The sequence below is a fragment of the Coregonus clupeaformis genome, chromosome 11 (genome assembly GCF_020615455.1).
Source record: "Coregonus clupeaformis isolate EN_2021a chromosome 11, ASM2061545v1, whole genome shotgun sequence".
Taxonomy (NCBI): domain Eukaryota; kingdom Metazoa; phylum Chordata; class Actinopteri; order Salmoniformes; family Salmonidae; genus Coregonus; species Coregonus clupeaformis.
The window spans coordinates 33,370,329-33,385,928 of NC_059202.1; the positions used below are offsets into that span (position 1 = coordinate 33,370,329).

General features: G+C 45.8%; 1 protein-coding gene across 15 annotated transcripts in view; it reads right to left on the reverse strand.

Annotated features, from left to right (window-relative positions):
- LOC121576812 (epidermal growth factor receptor substrate 15-like 1) overlaps positions 1-15,600 on the reverse strand; it is a 43,230-nt gene that overhangs the window by 4,250 nt on the left and 23,380 nt on the right. For 7 of the 15 annotated variants that reach the window (XM_041890305.1, XM_041890302.1, XM_041890301.1 and 4 more), the window contains 8 exons: positions 15,301-15,465; positions 13,229-13,364; positions 11,444-11,500; positions 8,678-8,835; positions 7,945-8,017; positions 4,847-5,007; positions 4,517-4,610; positions 1,146-1,354 (listed from right to left, as the gene is read on the reverse strand). In XM_041890305.1, the coding sequence (XP_041746239.1) occupies positions 1,146-1,354; positions 4,517-4,610; positions 4,847-5,007; positions 7,945-8,017; positions 8,678-8,835; positions 11,444-11,500; positions 13,229-13,364; positions 15,301-15,465 (1,053 nt within the window). The remainder of the gene's footprint in view (positions 1-1,145; positions 1,355-4,516; positions 4,611-4,846; positions 5,008-7,944; positions 8,018-8,677; positions 8,836-11,443; positions 11,501-13,228; positions 13,365-15,300; positions 15,466-15,600) is intronic. The other 8 variants (XM_041890309.1, XM_041890312.1, XM_041890308.2 and 5 more) reach the window with 5 other exon arrangements.

Here is a 15,600-nt window from a genome sequence, read left to right on the forward strand (position 1 = left end):
TCATAGCACCACACTGGCTGGATTATTCAACACTGATTTTAAAGCACCACACTGGCTGGATTATTCAACACTGATTTTAAAGCACCACACTGGCTGGATTATTCAACACTGATTTTAAAGCACCCACTGGCTGGTTGAATAATAATTCACACTCTGCCAGAATCTACTTATTGGACTGCCAGAGATGATTGCCAGAGATATAATACTTTTCAATTGTGCTTGTTTTAGCCCTCAAATTCAACTCTGGACCACAAAGCCAGTTCAACTGCGTTTGTTTCATTGTTCCCATCTAATCAGGGTGTATTTAATTATCAGGTAGAACAGAAAACCAGCAGGCTCTGGACCTCGTAGGGCAAGAGTTGAATACCCCTGCTCTATAGCATTTTAACCAGCAGCAAACCACAAGGCAAAATATAATTGTATTTATTTAAATGTTCCAATCGCAGTGCACACATCAAACCACAAAAACGGCTGACACCCTTGCCTGCACGAGTACTGGGGATCACTTCTGCAATGCAGCTCTGTGCTTTACTGCACAACATCAAATGCATTGTAGGTGGTGTGTAACCAACTACAACGCATGGGTTGAGAAAAATCCCCCCCAAAATCAGAACACAGTATAGACAAGTGAGAGCCTTATGTGGAACATTAGACAGGCTTACACTCAACAGGAAACAGCTAGATGGCAACAATGTGTTCAGTGTCATCCTTAGATATGAGGTATCAAATGTATTGGTCACATACACATGGTTAGCAGATGTTATTGCTAGTGTAGCGAAATGCTTGTGGGTTGGAACACACGCTTAAAGTGATTATCAGATTATCAGTGATCATGAACAGTAGTTATTACTAATGCCAAAGGTCTGAACAGTTAGCCTGTTACTTGGTGGTTAATATGCCATGGGTCTGAGTGGGCAGATGCCTGGTTCTGGTCTTAGGTTATTGACAAACAGAGACGTCTGCACAGTGAAGGGAGGCCAGGATGAGATGCAGCAGAAAGGTCTAGATAGACAGGCTGAGCCTTGTCGTCTGCTCTGCTCTAGATCCTTCAGTTAAACGTTGTGGGAGCTAGAAGCAGCGAGGTAGTGACTAGGTATATATAGACTGGTCTGGACAGAGAGAGAGTATCACTGAGCTCAACTTACAGAACTGAAGTCTGCAAAACCCAAGGAAGAGTCTTTAGAGGCTTTACTTGAGGCAGAAGGAGCAAAAGGGTCTTTGCCACTAAAGGGGTCTCCGACCACCTTTTTACTCTGAAAGGGGTCGATGGCATCACTGCCGAACGGCTGGAAGGGGTCGCAGGGCTTGGCCAAGTCGCCCGCTCCTCCAGGCATGTTGACGGGAGTGCTTTTACCTGAGGACATTGAGACAGTAAGGACACAGTCATTTCCCCAACAAAATAGACCACAACAGATATGGTGTACTCCCATGTGAACTATAAATGTTACACTGATGTCTCAAAGATGAAATATGTGGTTACGGGGACAACTTCAGGTATTAGGTGATGGTTTGATAACTTTTACCACAGAAATGTGACGTTTTTCCTTATCAATGTCTGCACCAAAACCACACGCAGCTCAACTTAAACAAAATAGAGAGAGCAGACAAACAATGCCCCCCCACCATCGCATACACACAAAATTGTACTGAAACAATATGCCAGCATGGAATGAATTAAACACATTAAATTAGATGGGCCATGCAGTATATTGCATAAACCCAGTATCAAAATAAATGGCGATATCCAATTGGTAGTTACAGTCTTGTCCTATCGCTGCAACTCCCGTACGGACTCGGGAGAGGCAAAGGTCGAGAGCCATGTGTCATCTGAAACACGACCCTGCCAAGCTGCACTGCTTCTTGACACACTGCTCGCTTAACCCGGAAGCCAGCCGCACCAATGTGTCAGAAGAAACACCGTACAACTGGCGTCCGTGTCAGCGTGCATTCCCCCGGCCCGCCACAGGAGTCACTAGCGCACGATGGACATCCCGGCAAGCCAAACCCTCCCCTAACCCGGACGACGCTGGGCCAATTGTGCGGCGTCTCATGGGTCTCCTGGTCGCGGTCGTTTGGGGATCGAATCCGGGTCTGTAGTGACGCCTCAAGCACTGCGATGCAGTGCCTTAGACCGCAGCGCCACTCGGGAGACCCGCAATTTCCTATTTTATGCTGGGTTTTATGGCGAGCAGATGCGTAGAGTTTCTGCCCACATAACCAACTGAGGATTCAGTTCACAAGTTCATCAGATCGCTCCTCGGTGGGTGATGCCATGCCAAGGCCCTAGGGACAGCAGTGTTTTCTGACTACACTTAGAAAAAAAGGTTCCAAAAGGGTTATTTGGCTGTCCCCATAGGAGAACCCTTTTTGGTTCCAGGTAGAACCCTTTTGGGTTCCATGTAGAACCCTATGTGGAAAGGGTTTTACATGGAACCCAAAAGGGCTCTCCCTGGAACCAAAAGGGTTCTTCAAAGGGTTCTCCTACGGGAAAAGCGTAATAACTTTTTTAGGTTCACCTTTTTTTTCTAAGAGTGTAGAGACCAGAGTTATTCCTGGTAATGTCAGGAAAAACTCCTGGCCTTATTTATGCCAACGTATTGTATCCTCATATCTTTATATCCACATATAAATATATCAATCATTTCACAAAGAACTGAAACTACTCTAAAATAGGCTCAAGTTAACATGGTAGTGATGTTTCTAAGCTGTTTCTCTGTAGGCCACCCTCGGCTGGCACAGTCAGTGGGCCGTGGGAACATAGTGCTGGTTGTTGTTGCTTCTGAAGGTGTTGACCACATTGTCAATCAAACTATTATTTATACCCGGCTTGCCAAGGTTAGCAGTTCACAGCCCGACTGAACAGCCAGGCAATACGTTTCTCTCTTTCAGGAAATGGAACATAGTCTTTCCCACATACAGTCAGCTCCACCCTGCTCCAAAATACCAGCACATCATCAGTGCCACCTATCAATGTCATGCACAAGGCACACCTCAGAACCCCACAAACAAAGGTTCTGACATGATTCTCATGACATAAATCATATGTCCTATTTATGACCGACTGACTGTATCTCGTACAAATCTAAAGTATCGCTATGTAATAAATTCAGAAGTATTGCCATGTAATGACTTCAGAAACCACCTAGAAACATTAAGATATCTGCATCAAACTATCACTCTGTCAGTGACCTTTCACTTATCTACTGTATGTTGCAAATTCTTCTCTACCCATATCATATATTTTCCATGGTTCTATAAAACCAGGTGTGAAATATGTTTATTGGCCAGGGCACAGAGTGTGACCAGAGTCGGGTAAGAGGTCGCCAGAGAAGCCACACTGCTCACCCGAGTGTGCACACACATGCCTGCACCCACACACACACACGCACAGTGGAAACAGAGGAAGTGGGGAAGGGTGGGGTTGAGAACATCGGGCGATCTGGTGTCACCATGGCCAACCACAGATCATCTGTGTTCTTACTCATCATCTCCTGTGAGACCTGATGCTCTGTGTTCTCCCTGCAGCTTGGCATCTAACACTAATGTCAAGCAAGGATTCTAAAGATAGATGTTTAGCTACAATTGTTATTTATGTTATGCATGTAATTCAGCACACAAACCACTAACATGCATCAAAGTTGCAACTACTTTGTAATAATGTATACCTAGGCTATATTGCAATTACATTGCATATTGAATACATGGTTTTACCATAAAGTGGGACCGTTTTAATAATAGTAGGTGGTGAAATCATGAAAATCATGAAAGCGACAGTGGTTTGGCAGAGATGATGAACTCTTCTTCTCTGTTTTCATGAAGTGTCTTTGTTGTTTCTGAGCTGCAGTGAGCATCGCTGTTTGATCTATGACTACTGACTAGCATACTCTACTCATGTGGAGGTAAGAGAGGAGGCGACACCAGCAGAGTTTAAGCTTTAAAGACTACCCACTGGGCACAGACGTCAATTCAACGTCTATTCCACGTTGGTTCGACGTAATTTTGTTGAAATGACGTGGAAACGACGTTGAATCAACCAGCGTGTGCGCAGTGGGTATGCAGATCCCTTATAACTCCTTCTAGTCAACTACGTTCTAACAGTCAGAAGATATGTGATGATGAGCCATGCCAGTCATCCTCACAACCTTATTCTGTGTATGTCACTAGAAGATCTAAACAAAAGAGGGGAACACTTGCAGTGAAATGACAAAGGGAAATACTAAATCATCACAATTCTATAAGTTGACCTATATTGCAAAGTGTACTGTTAATCAAGGTACAAGGTGTTAAGTAGTATTATTCATAGTGAAACCTAGAAGGTAGGCATTACCCGTCCTTGGTTAACCCGCTACCTCCCCCTCCTCTCTAGTTTATTTTTCTCTCTCCCTTTCCCTCTCTCTGTTTAGCATTCTTTATCTGCCCCTTTGTCTCTCTCTCTCTCCTACACCTCCACTCCATCTCTATTCTCTCACTTATTTCCTCCCTCTATTTCTCCCTGTTTCCCTTCAGCCTCACTCACCACTGGGAGGTTTGGGTCTGGGGGGAACACCCATCTTGGGCGGCAGAGCTGGGCCGTCCTGCTTCCTACTGAAGGGGTCCTCCACAAACCCCGACTGGAGGGAGGGAGGGAGAATATATGAGTCTTCAGATGCCAAAGCTGAAGCTAATAGCAGTCACTTCACAACTGTCCATAAGTTCCAAATCATATTAAGACTGATGTGCAGTGGTGTTAAATCAGGAAGTTAGAAAAACTACCCAAACGGTTCATTGTGCACCTCTGGATAGGAATTGTGCAGTCTACTGAATAAATAAATGCAATGTAAAAGTTCATAGTCTTTAGTAGATGTACCTGCTGGTATTCTGGGAAACCTCCTCTTCCTTTCATTGGGTCTCTGACCTTTGACATTTGGCTGAAGTCTGCAAACCCACTGTTACTGATACTGCCAAATGAGCTGTTACTGCCTCCAAAAGCAGTGCTGCTTCCAAAGGGGTCCAGAGTGCCAAAGAGATCTGAGCAAATATCAACATGAGACGTTTAAGAAAAGTTAGTCCAGGGTTTAGGTTACACAGCACAAATACACAAATATTCAAAGTATTCGAAAGGGTGCTCTATGAAACATAATCAAAAGGGAATCATGGCGTTCTCCCAGAAGCTTGGCTGGGGGGCGTAAAACCATGGCGCTCTCCCAGAAGCTTGGCTGGTGCGTAAAACCATGGCGCTCTCCCAGAAGCTTGGCTGGTGTGTAAAACCATGGCGCTCTCCCAGAAGCTTGGCTGGTGCGTAAAACCATGGCGCTCTCCCAGAAGCTTGGCTGGTGCGTAAAACCATGGCGCTCTCCCAGAAGCTTGGCTGGTGCATAAAACCATGGCGCTCTCCCAGAATCTTGGCTGGTGCGTAAAACCATGGCGCTCTCCCAGAAGCTTGGCTGGTGTGTAAAACCATGGCGCTCTCCCAGAAGCTTGGCTGGTGCGTAAAACCATGGCGCTCTCCCAGAAGCTTGGCTGGTGCGTAAAACCAATAGCGCTCTCCCAGAAGCTTGGCTGGTGCGTAAAACCATGGCGCTCGCCCAGAAGCTTGGCTAGTGCGTAAAACCATGGCGCTCTCCCAGAAACTTGGCTGGTGCGTAAAACCATGGCGCTCTCCCAGAAGCTTGGCTAGTGCGTAAAACCATGGCGCTCTCCCAGAAACTTGGCTGATGCGTAAAACCAATAGCGCACTCGCAGAAGCTTGGCTGGTGCGTAAAACCATGGCGCTCTCCCAGAAGCTTGGCTAGTGCGTAAAACCATGGCGCTCTCCCAGAAGCTTGGCTGGTGCGTAAAACCATGGCGCTCTCCCAGAAGCTTGGCTGGTGCGTAAAACCATGGCGCTCTCCCAGAAGCTTGGCTAGTGCGTAAAACCATGGCGCTCTCCCAGAAGCTTGGCTGGTGCGTAAAACCATGGCGCTCTCCCAGAAGCTTGGCTAGTGCGTAAAACCATGGCGCTCTCCCAGAAGCTTGGCTGGTGCGTAAAACCATGGCGCTCTCCCAGAAGCTTGGCTGGTGCGTAAAACCATGGCGCTCTCCCAGAAGCTTGGCTGGTGCGTAAAACCATGGCGCTCTCCCAGAAGCTTGGCTGGTGCGTAAAACCATGGCGCTCTCCCAGAAGCTTGGCTGGTGGTAAAACCATGGCGCTCTCCCAGAAGCTTGGCTGGTGTGTAAAACCATGGCGCTCTCCCAGAAGCTTGGCTGGTGCGTAAAACCAATAACGCTCTCCCAGAAGCTTGGCTGGTGCGTAAAACCATGACGCTCTCCCAGAAGCTTGGCTAGTGCGTAAAACCATGGCGCTCTCCCAGAAGCTTGGCTGGTGCGTAAAACCATGGCGCTCTCCCAGAAGCTTGGCTGGTGCGTAAAACCATGGCGCTCTCCCAGAAGCTTGGCTGGTGCGTAAAACCATGGCGCTCTCCCAGAAGCTTGGCTGGTGCGTAAAACCATGGCGCTCTCCCAGAAGCTTGGCTGGTGCGTAAAACCATGGCACTCTCCCAGAAGCTTGGCTGGTGCATAAAACCATGGCGCTCTCCCAGAAGCTTGGCTGGTGCGTAAAACCATGGCGCTCTCCCAGAAGCTTGGCTGGTGCGTAAAACCAATAGCGCTCTCCCAGAAGCTTGGCTGGTGCGTAAAACCAATAGCGCTCTCCCAGAAGCTTGGCTGGTGCGTAAAACCATGGCGCTCTCCCAGAAGCTTGGCTAGTGCGTAAACCCCGCAAATTCAGACAAACAAAAATGTGTATTGGGTCCGCCCTCAAAAAGATGTTGCATAAAGCTTCCTTCATTATTAAATTTTTTGAAACAAGACTGATATGGGTTGTGCTTCCAGAGTCATTGCTCAACGGTTGGCACACTGTTGCATCAATGTTTCACTGTTTCACCCCTGAGTGTGTAGAAACCCTGTGTAGTTTCAGTCAAGAGAGACAAAATGAGCTGGCGAAAAGATTTGACTATCAAGTATCCAACGTGACACCTTTTCTCTTGGCTCATAAGTTCAATAGGCAAACTAACATGAAAACCTGACCCTACAAATATCCAACTGCCACAGCCTGCCCTGTGCTCTAGCACGGCGATGTTATTGCAGTACTGCATGGTGTAATGTGTTTATATGGACTACAGCAATTTCCTAGGGAAAATAAAAAGAGGACTTTCTTTGCACAACCCCAGAGAAAAGAAGGGTTGATTGAGAATGGGACCTACACACTTACACAGTTACAGATGGCCCTGTCCAAGGTCTCTCTAGGGCTATTTCAGATGCCATGAGCTATCCTCTGGGCCCAAGCCACAATGCATCTCTTGTTTTCACAGGGACTGTTTCAAGAGCTTTAAGTGGTTCATGTGCTGCTAAGAATGGGAACCTTAGGAAAATATCACATCAAACAAGAACCTCAACTGTTTCCCTCTCTTAAAACCATTAGGGTCAAAATGTTACCCATCTTATCCATACAAATTCTATTTGAGGTATTGTGCTATTTTACTCTGATATTTGTTAACCACCAGCACCCAAACACAGACTGAGACCTACCCTGTGTTTAAAAACTTGAAGGGAAAAAAAGGGTTGGAGGGTTTAAACGCATGTCAAAGATGGGAACTATTTTCATAGCTTCTTGTCAACTGCACTGCGGGTTAAGACAGCTCACTACCCCAAAGGCCTATATGCTTCTACACAGACAGCAGTAGGCTGGGCCAAAAAGGTGTGAAAAGCATTGTGTAACTCACCGGAAAATGAATCACCTTTATTCACCAAATACATTTGCATGTACAGGAATTTGACTTTACACATCACTGGTGTATATCTCTCTCTCTCTGAATACAGAAAGCAGACTTATACATGCCAGAGAAAGAGGTGGAGAGAGAGGTAGCCTAAAGACGACTTGGGGTGATAAGAAATAGGAGAATAGGAGAAAGATATTTGAGCATGTACCTGGTCCTGGGCCTCTGCTGGGTTTTGGGCTAATGGATATGAAAGGGTCTGCGCTGCTTGTAAAATTACTAGTCTGCAAGAACAAGCATAAAGAAACAGTTACATACATACACTGAGTATACCAAACATTAGGAAGCTATGATCCCTTATTTATTGTATTTTGTTAAATCCACTTCAATCATTGTAGATGAAGGGGAGGAGACAGGTTAAAGAAGGATTTTTAAGACTTGAGACAATTGAGACATGGATTGTGAATGTGTGCCATTTACAGGGTGAATGGGCAAGACAAAATATGTAAGTGCCTTTGAACGGGGTATGTTAGTAGGTGCCAGGCGCACCAGTTTGTGTCAAGAACTGCAACGCTGCTGGGTTTTTCACGCTCAACCGTTTCCCGTGTGTATCAAGAATGGTCCACCACCCAAAGGACATCTAGCCAACTAAACACAACTGTGGGAAGCATTGGAGTCAACATGGGCCAGCATCCCTGTGGAACGCTTTCTCCACCTTGTAGAGTCCATACCCCGACGATTTGAGGCTGTTCTGAAGGCAAAGGGGGGGTGCAATTCAATATTAGGAAGGTGTCCTTAATGTTTTGTACACTCAGTGTATGTCATGGAAAGAGCAGGTGTTCTTAATGTTTTGTATACTCAGTTTATACACCCACATATAAACTGAATTGAAAATACAAATATATTCAATGTGGTTAGAAGGTACCATGATGGCTTCTCTGTACCTTGGTGGGGAGGGTGGCACTTTTACTGAAGGGGTCAGGGGTGCTGAAGGGGTCTGCCTTGATGGTGGTCTTCTTGAAGAAGTCTTCCGACGAGGCCTTGAAGGGGTCCGTCTCTTTGAAGGGGTCCCCCCCAAAGGGGTCTGGGTGGAGAGAAAGATCTAGGAGAGCAGACTGTAGATCAGACATGACCTTTCCTTCACACAGGCCAGTCTGACTGGGCTGTATACTTCACATAGAGACGCCATATGAATTAGGTTTACTCTGTAGTCTGTAGCATCCGGACCATAAGTCATATAGTAGTGGAGATAATGTATGTCTAATTTGGTTAACCTCTTCAGTAAGACTCATTTAACCCAGTTGAGGCACTATGTTCAACGTTATTTCCCATTTCCCCTTATGAAAGTTTTATGCATTTTGTTTTAATCAGTTCAAATTGATGTGTGTTCAACTCTCATTGACTTTACTATAGTCAACATTGAGAACGTAGGCATTCTCCATTACGCAAGACAAACACAACAAGTGTCTACAGACATTTGGCAATCACCATTAAGATAACATTTAATATACAGCAAATATTTTATTTGGAATGTATCTTATAATTACAGTTAGGCTTATTGCCTTAGGAGTAAGCGAGGTGTGTGCTGCAATGAAAACATCAGCGCTTTTTTTTGCCTCATCATGAAGATAAGGTAACAGAAAGTCCCCAATATTACAAAGAGAGAAGTGTGGCGGTGAAGGCCTGTTTTTCACAGTTCCATAGTGTCATTAACCTCCACGGGATCGGTGTCCCGTACACGGGACGGTTGAGCTAACGTGCGCCAATGTGATTAGCATGACTGTTGTAAATAACAGCAAACTTTCCAGGACATAGACATGTCTTATATGGGCAGAAAGCTTAAATTCTTGTTAATCTAACTACACTGTCCAAGTTACAGTAGCTATTACAGTGAAAAAACACCATGCTATTGTTTGAGGAGAGTGCACAACAACAAAAAATGTATCACGGCAACTGGTTTGATACATTCACCTCTGAAGGTAAATAATGTAATTCAGTAATCTTCCTCTGATTTGTCATCCTAAGGGTCCCAGAGATAAAATGTAGCATAGTTTTGTTTGATAAAATCCATTTTTATATTCAAATGTAGGGTTCTACAGTTTGAACCCCTGCGGTCTCTGGCTCCACACCCACCCCGCCGGCCATCTAGATGTGTGAAAGTTAGTGTATAAGCTAATGACCCATCATGCATGTGCAAAGAACCATGGCGTGACCCTGGACAACACCCTGTCGTTCTCCGCTAACATCAAAGCGGTGACCCGATCCTGCAGGTTCATGCTCTACAACATTCGCAGAGTACGACCCTACCTTACACAGAAAGCGGCACAGGTCCTAATCCAGGCACTTGTCATCTCCCGTCTGGATTACTGCAACTCGCTGTTGGCTGGGCTCCCTGCCTGTGCCATTAAACCCCTACAACTTATCCAGAACGCTGCTGCCCGTCTGGTGTTCAACCTTCCCAAGTTCTCTCATGTCACCCCGCTCCTCCGCACACTCCACTGGCTTCCAGTTGAGGCTTGCATCTACTACAAGACCATTGTGCTTGCCTACGGAGCTGTGAGGGGAACGGCACCTCCTTACCTTCAGGCTCTGATCAGACCCTACACCCAAACGAGGGCACTACGTTCATCCACCTCTGGCCTGCTAGCCCCCTACCTCTACGGAAGCACAGTTCCCGCTCAGCCCAGTCAAAGCTATTCGCTGCTCTGACACCCCAATGGTGGAACAAGCTCCCTCACGACGCCAGGGCAGCGGAGTCACTGACCACCTTCCGGAGACACTTGAAACCCTACCTCTTTAAGGAATACTTGGAATAGTATAAAAGTAATCCCAATAAAAAAGGGAAAAAAAGTGGTTGTCCCACTGGCTATCATAAATTGAATGCATTAATTTGTGGGTCGCTCTGGATAAGAGCGTCTGCTAAATGACGTAAATGTAAATGTAAATGTATGACATTCCTGGGAGTGTGTAAACTTACATTTTGTATTACCATATCATTTTTGTATGTTCTCTATAGTTATGTAGTTGGAAATGTATAAATTTACCAATTCGGCACATTTGGGCAGACTTGATACAAAATAGTCCAGTATTGCAATGCTTCACTGGATCAATCTGAAACTCTCCACACACACTGCTGCCATCTAGTGACAAAAATCTAAATTGCGCCTAAACTGCAATATTATATTGTGGCCTTTCTCTTGCATTTCAAAGATGATAAAAAATAAATAAATAAAAAAACACGCATGTTTTTTTGTTTGATTATGTTTTACCAGATCTAATGTGTTATATTCTCCTACATTAATTTCACATTTCCACAAACTTCAAAGTGTTTCCTTTCAAATGGTATCAAGAATATGCATATCCTTGCTTCAGGTCCTGAGCTACAGGCAGTTAGATTTGGGTATGTCATTTTAGGAGAAAATTTTAAAAAAGGGCCTGATCCTTAAGAGTTTTTATCATGACAAGAGGATGGCATTGTATGTCCATCACAGGAGGCTGCTGACGGGAGGACGGCTCATAATAATGTCTGGAACGGAGCAAATGGAATGGCATCAAACATGGAAACCATGTGTTTGATACCATTCCCCCTATTCCGCTCCAGTCATTACCACGAGCCCATCCTCCCTAATTACGGTGCCACCAACCTCCTGTGATGTCCATGTATAATTAAGCTCATGTATGGCTCTTTCGTGTTGTGAATAAATAAATACCTGCAGCGGCTGGTAGTGATGACTGCTTTGCAAAAGGGTCATTTTGGAAGGGGTCACCTATAGGAGAGGAATCAAGTGGGAGGGGGGAGACAATCAGAGGCTATGCCACAGAGAACAAAAGCTAAAATGCTGGAATGGGGATTCTAAACCCTGAGGGATCAAAAACAAAATATAGAGCACACTTAAGGCAAACAAAGGCAGAACTGCAAAAACAAAGTCTTAGACAAGCTGCAGAGGAGTCCACATTGCTTCTGGTGAAACTACCAATAATGTCAGGGAGAGGGAGGATGGGAGCGCTGTGGGAACATTTGAGTGAGGAAGAGAGGGAAAGGAAAGAGAGAGAGGGAGAGGAGATGGAGAGGAAAGAGAGAGATGGAGAGGAAAGAGAGAGATGGAGAGGAAAGAGAGAGATGGAGAGGAAAGAGAGAGATGGAGAGGAAAGAGAGAGAGGGAGAGGAAAGAGAGAGATGGAGAGGAAAGAGAGAGATGGAGAGGTAAGAGAGAGAGGGAGAGGGAAGAGAGTGATGGAGAGGAAAGAGAGAGAGGGAGAGGAGATGGAGAGGAAAGAGAGAGATGGAGAGGAAAGAGAGAGATGGAGAGGAAAGAGAGAGATAGAGAGGAAAGAGAGAGATAGAGAGGAAAGAGAGAGATGGAGAGGAAAGAGAGAGAGGGAGAGGAAAGATGGAGAGGAAAGAGAGAGAGGGAGAGGAGATGGAGAGGAAAGAGAGAGATGGAGAGGAAAGAGAGAGATGGAGGAAAGAGAGAGGGAGAGGAGATGGAGAGGAAAGAGAGAGAGGGAGAGGAGATGGAGAGGAAAGAGAGAGATGGAAAGGAAAGAGAGAGATGGAGAGGAAAGAGAGAGATGGAGAGGAAAGAGAGAGATGGAGAGGAAAGAGAGAGATGGAGAGGAAAGAGAGAGATGGAGAGGAAAGAGAGAGAGGGAGAGGAAAGAGAGAGATGGAGAGGAAAGAGAGAGATGGAGAGGTAAGAGAGAGAGGGAGAGGAAAGAGAGAGATGGAGAGGAAAGAGAGAGAGGGAGAGGAGATGGAGAGGAAAGAGAGAGATGGAGAGGAAAGAGAGAGATGGAGAGGAAAGAGAGAGATAGAGAGGAAAGAGAGAGATGGAGAGGAAAGAGAGAGAGGGAGAGGAAAGATGGAGAGGAAAGAGAGAGAGGGAGAGGAGATGGAGAGGAAAGAGAGAGATGGAGAGGAAAGAGAGAGATGGAGGAAAGAGAGAGGGAGAGGAGATGGAGAGGAAAGAGAGAGAGGGAGAGGAGATGGAGAGGAAAGAGAGAGATGGAAAGGAAAGAGAGAGATGGAGAGGAAAGAGAGAGATGGAGAGGAAAGAGAGAGATGGAGAGGAAAGAGAGAGGGAGAGGAGATGGAGAAGAAAGAGAGAGAGGGAGAGGAAAGAGAGAGAGGGAGAGGAGATGGAGAGGAAAGAGAGAGATGGAGAGGAAAGAGAGAGAGGGAGAGGAAAGAGAGAGATGGAGAGGAAAGAGAGAGATGGAGAGGAAAGAGAGAGATGGAGAGGAAATAGAGAGATGGAGAGGAAAGAGAGAGATGGAGAGGAAAGAGAGAGAGGGAGAGGAGATGGAGAGGAAAGAGAGAGATGGAGAGGAAAGAGAGAGAGGGAGATGAAAGAGAGAGATGGAGAGGAAAGAGAGAGGTGGAGAGGAAAGAGAGAGATGGAGAGGAAAGAGAGAGATGGAGAGGAAAGATAGAGATGGAGAGAAAAGAGAGCGAGAGAGGGAGAGGAGATTGAGAGGAAAGAGAGAATCAGCACTTTTGAAGGGGTCTGTCTTGAAGGGGTCTGTCTTGAAGGGGTCTGTCTTGAAGGGGTCTTCGGAGTGGAAGGGGTCTGTGTGCATCTCCTGAGGGACGCTATTGAACCCAGATGTCTTCACCTTGAACGGGTCCTCCTGAGAAGGGGAGAAAAACAGGGATTTGTGATGTCTGTCTGGCTCTGGAGAGCTTCGGTTTATTTACACTTAAAACGCTGCCACCATCTCCAACCATTTTCCCCTCAGACAGGCATTAAGGAGAAAACCAACGCACTTCGACTCCATTGTTTATTCAGTCGACCGCTAAGTCTCGCCGAGCTGCCACACGACAGCCATCAAATCAAATACTTCACATTTCAATAACGGCCCACTCAGGTTCAAGTGGAGGAATTTGAGTTCAACAACACTAACAGAGACCTCGGAGAGAGGAATGTGTGCCTGAAGAAAAGCCCCACTATGACTGCCTGGTTCCAGATGAGACCAGACCAGAGAGCCCCCCGAGCTTGAGTTTCACTTTAATAACGCACAGGCAATTTTCATTCTCCTGCAATTTGTCCATTCGGTGTCTGCTGCGCTCCACTGCACTCAGCTGGTCCCAATAAAATAGCCCCCGAGTTGGTAGGAAAACATTTCTGTTAGGCCCACATTCTTTAGGGTGTCGGGTTTCTCTAGAAAACCTGCCTTCACGTGCCAGACGAGCCCTAGCTATGAAAACGCTTACTTGTTATGTTTCATTAGCAGGATTTCTCCTTATTTCAATAAGAAGTCTGTGCCTATACCAGGCGGTGTCAGAGGAAGGCCCTCAAAATTGTCAAAGACTCCAGCCACCCTAGTCATAGACTGTTCTCTCTGCTACCGCACGGCAAGCGGTACCGGAGTGCCAAGTCTAGGTCCAAAATACTTCTCAACAGCTTCTACCCCCAAGCCATAAGACTCCTGAACAGCTAATCATGGCTACCCGGACTATTTGCACTGCCCCCCCACCCCATCCGTTTACGCTGCTGCTACTCTGTTAATTATTTATGCATAGTCACTTTAACTCTACCCACATGTACATATTACTTCAACTACCTCAACTAGCCGGTGCCCCCGCACATTGACTCTGCACCGGTACCCCCCTGTATATATAGCCTCCCTACTGTTATTTTATTTTACTTCTGCTCTTTTTTTTCTCAACACTTTTTTATTTTTACTTTTTTGTTAAAAATAAATGCACTGTTGGTTAAGGGCTGTAAGTAAGCATTTCACTGTAATGTCTGCACCTGTTGTATTCGGCGCATGTGGCCAATAAAATTTGATTTGATTTGATTTGAAGTCTGACCATGATCCCTGTATTTACTCAGCCACACTTCCCAGAATTAGGACCAAGAATAAGCACTAAGTGTTCGAGCCCTTTCAAAATGCACAGGTAATAAAGCTTAAGATGGAATAATAGAGGGCTGCCAGGTAAAATAACAGCGTGCGAGAGTATTTAAGCCAAGATAATTACATTATGTGGAAAGCAAATAAGATATAACCAAACTATGGGATTAATCCACTTAAGATTCTGGAGTCGCTCGTTTGAATGGAACATTTCTGATGCTAAATGAAGGAAGTGATACCTCCTTTCTTTGCAGGTGAAGGTTTTGCACAGTCCCCTAATCGTCTCTCTTTATCTGATAAGCTCTCTGCAGCTGTTCGAAGTGGTGACACGCAGATTAATTTCACACCCAGGCCAGCAGGTTTCAATGAATCATCATATTACCATGATCTGAAAGGAACTACAACATTACACTAGGGCTGCAATCCATTGTTCAAGTCCAAATGTACCAGCTATGTTCAGTAGAGTAGAACAATATCCATTGTTGGATACTCTGCCTTTTGTAGGTTTAACCAGTTCTCCACTAGACACCAAGCATTCAACCTCAATTTACCTCTCCTATATATTACTTCTACAGGTTTGCAATGCACTTATGTGCTACTTCTTTAGGTTTACAAATAGAGCCACATGACCTGGCCAGGAAAAGAACTCTGGCCGTAGATATATGGCCCTGAATTTAAACTCCTGTCCCTATAAACAGTGTGGTCTCCTCACCATGGCTCCGAAGCCTCCATTCTCGCGGTCGGGGAATCCCTCGCTCATGTCAGCCAGGTTGGTCATGCTGCCTCTGTGGGTCCCGTTCAAGGTGCTGTTGTACTGCTCAATGCTCTTATTCATCTCCTGCTGGCTGTCCTGGATCTGAGACAGCTTACTGCGAGCCTGAAGGAACAGCACAACACAGTAGGTTAATGTAGGGTTTCTTTCAACACAGAGAATGTTAGGGTTGTTAGGGTAGCAACACAGTCCTATGTGAATGCAGGGTGCTGTGGTCCATGTGCAGGGCCGGCTCTAGAC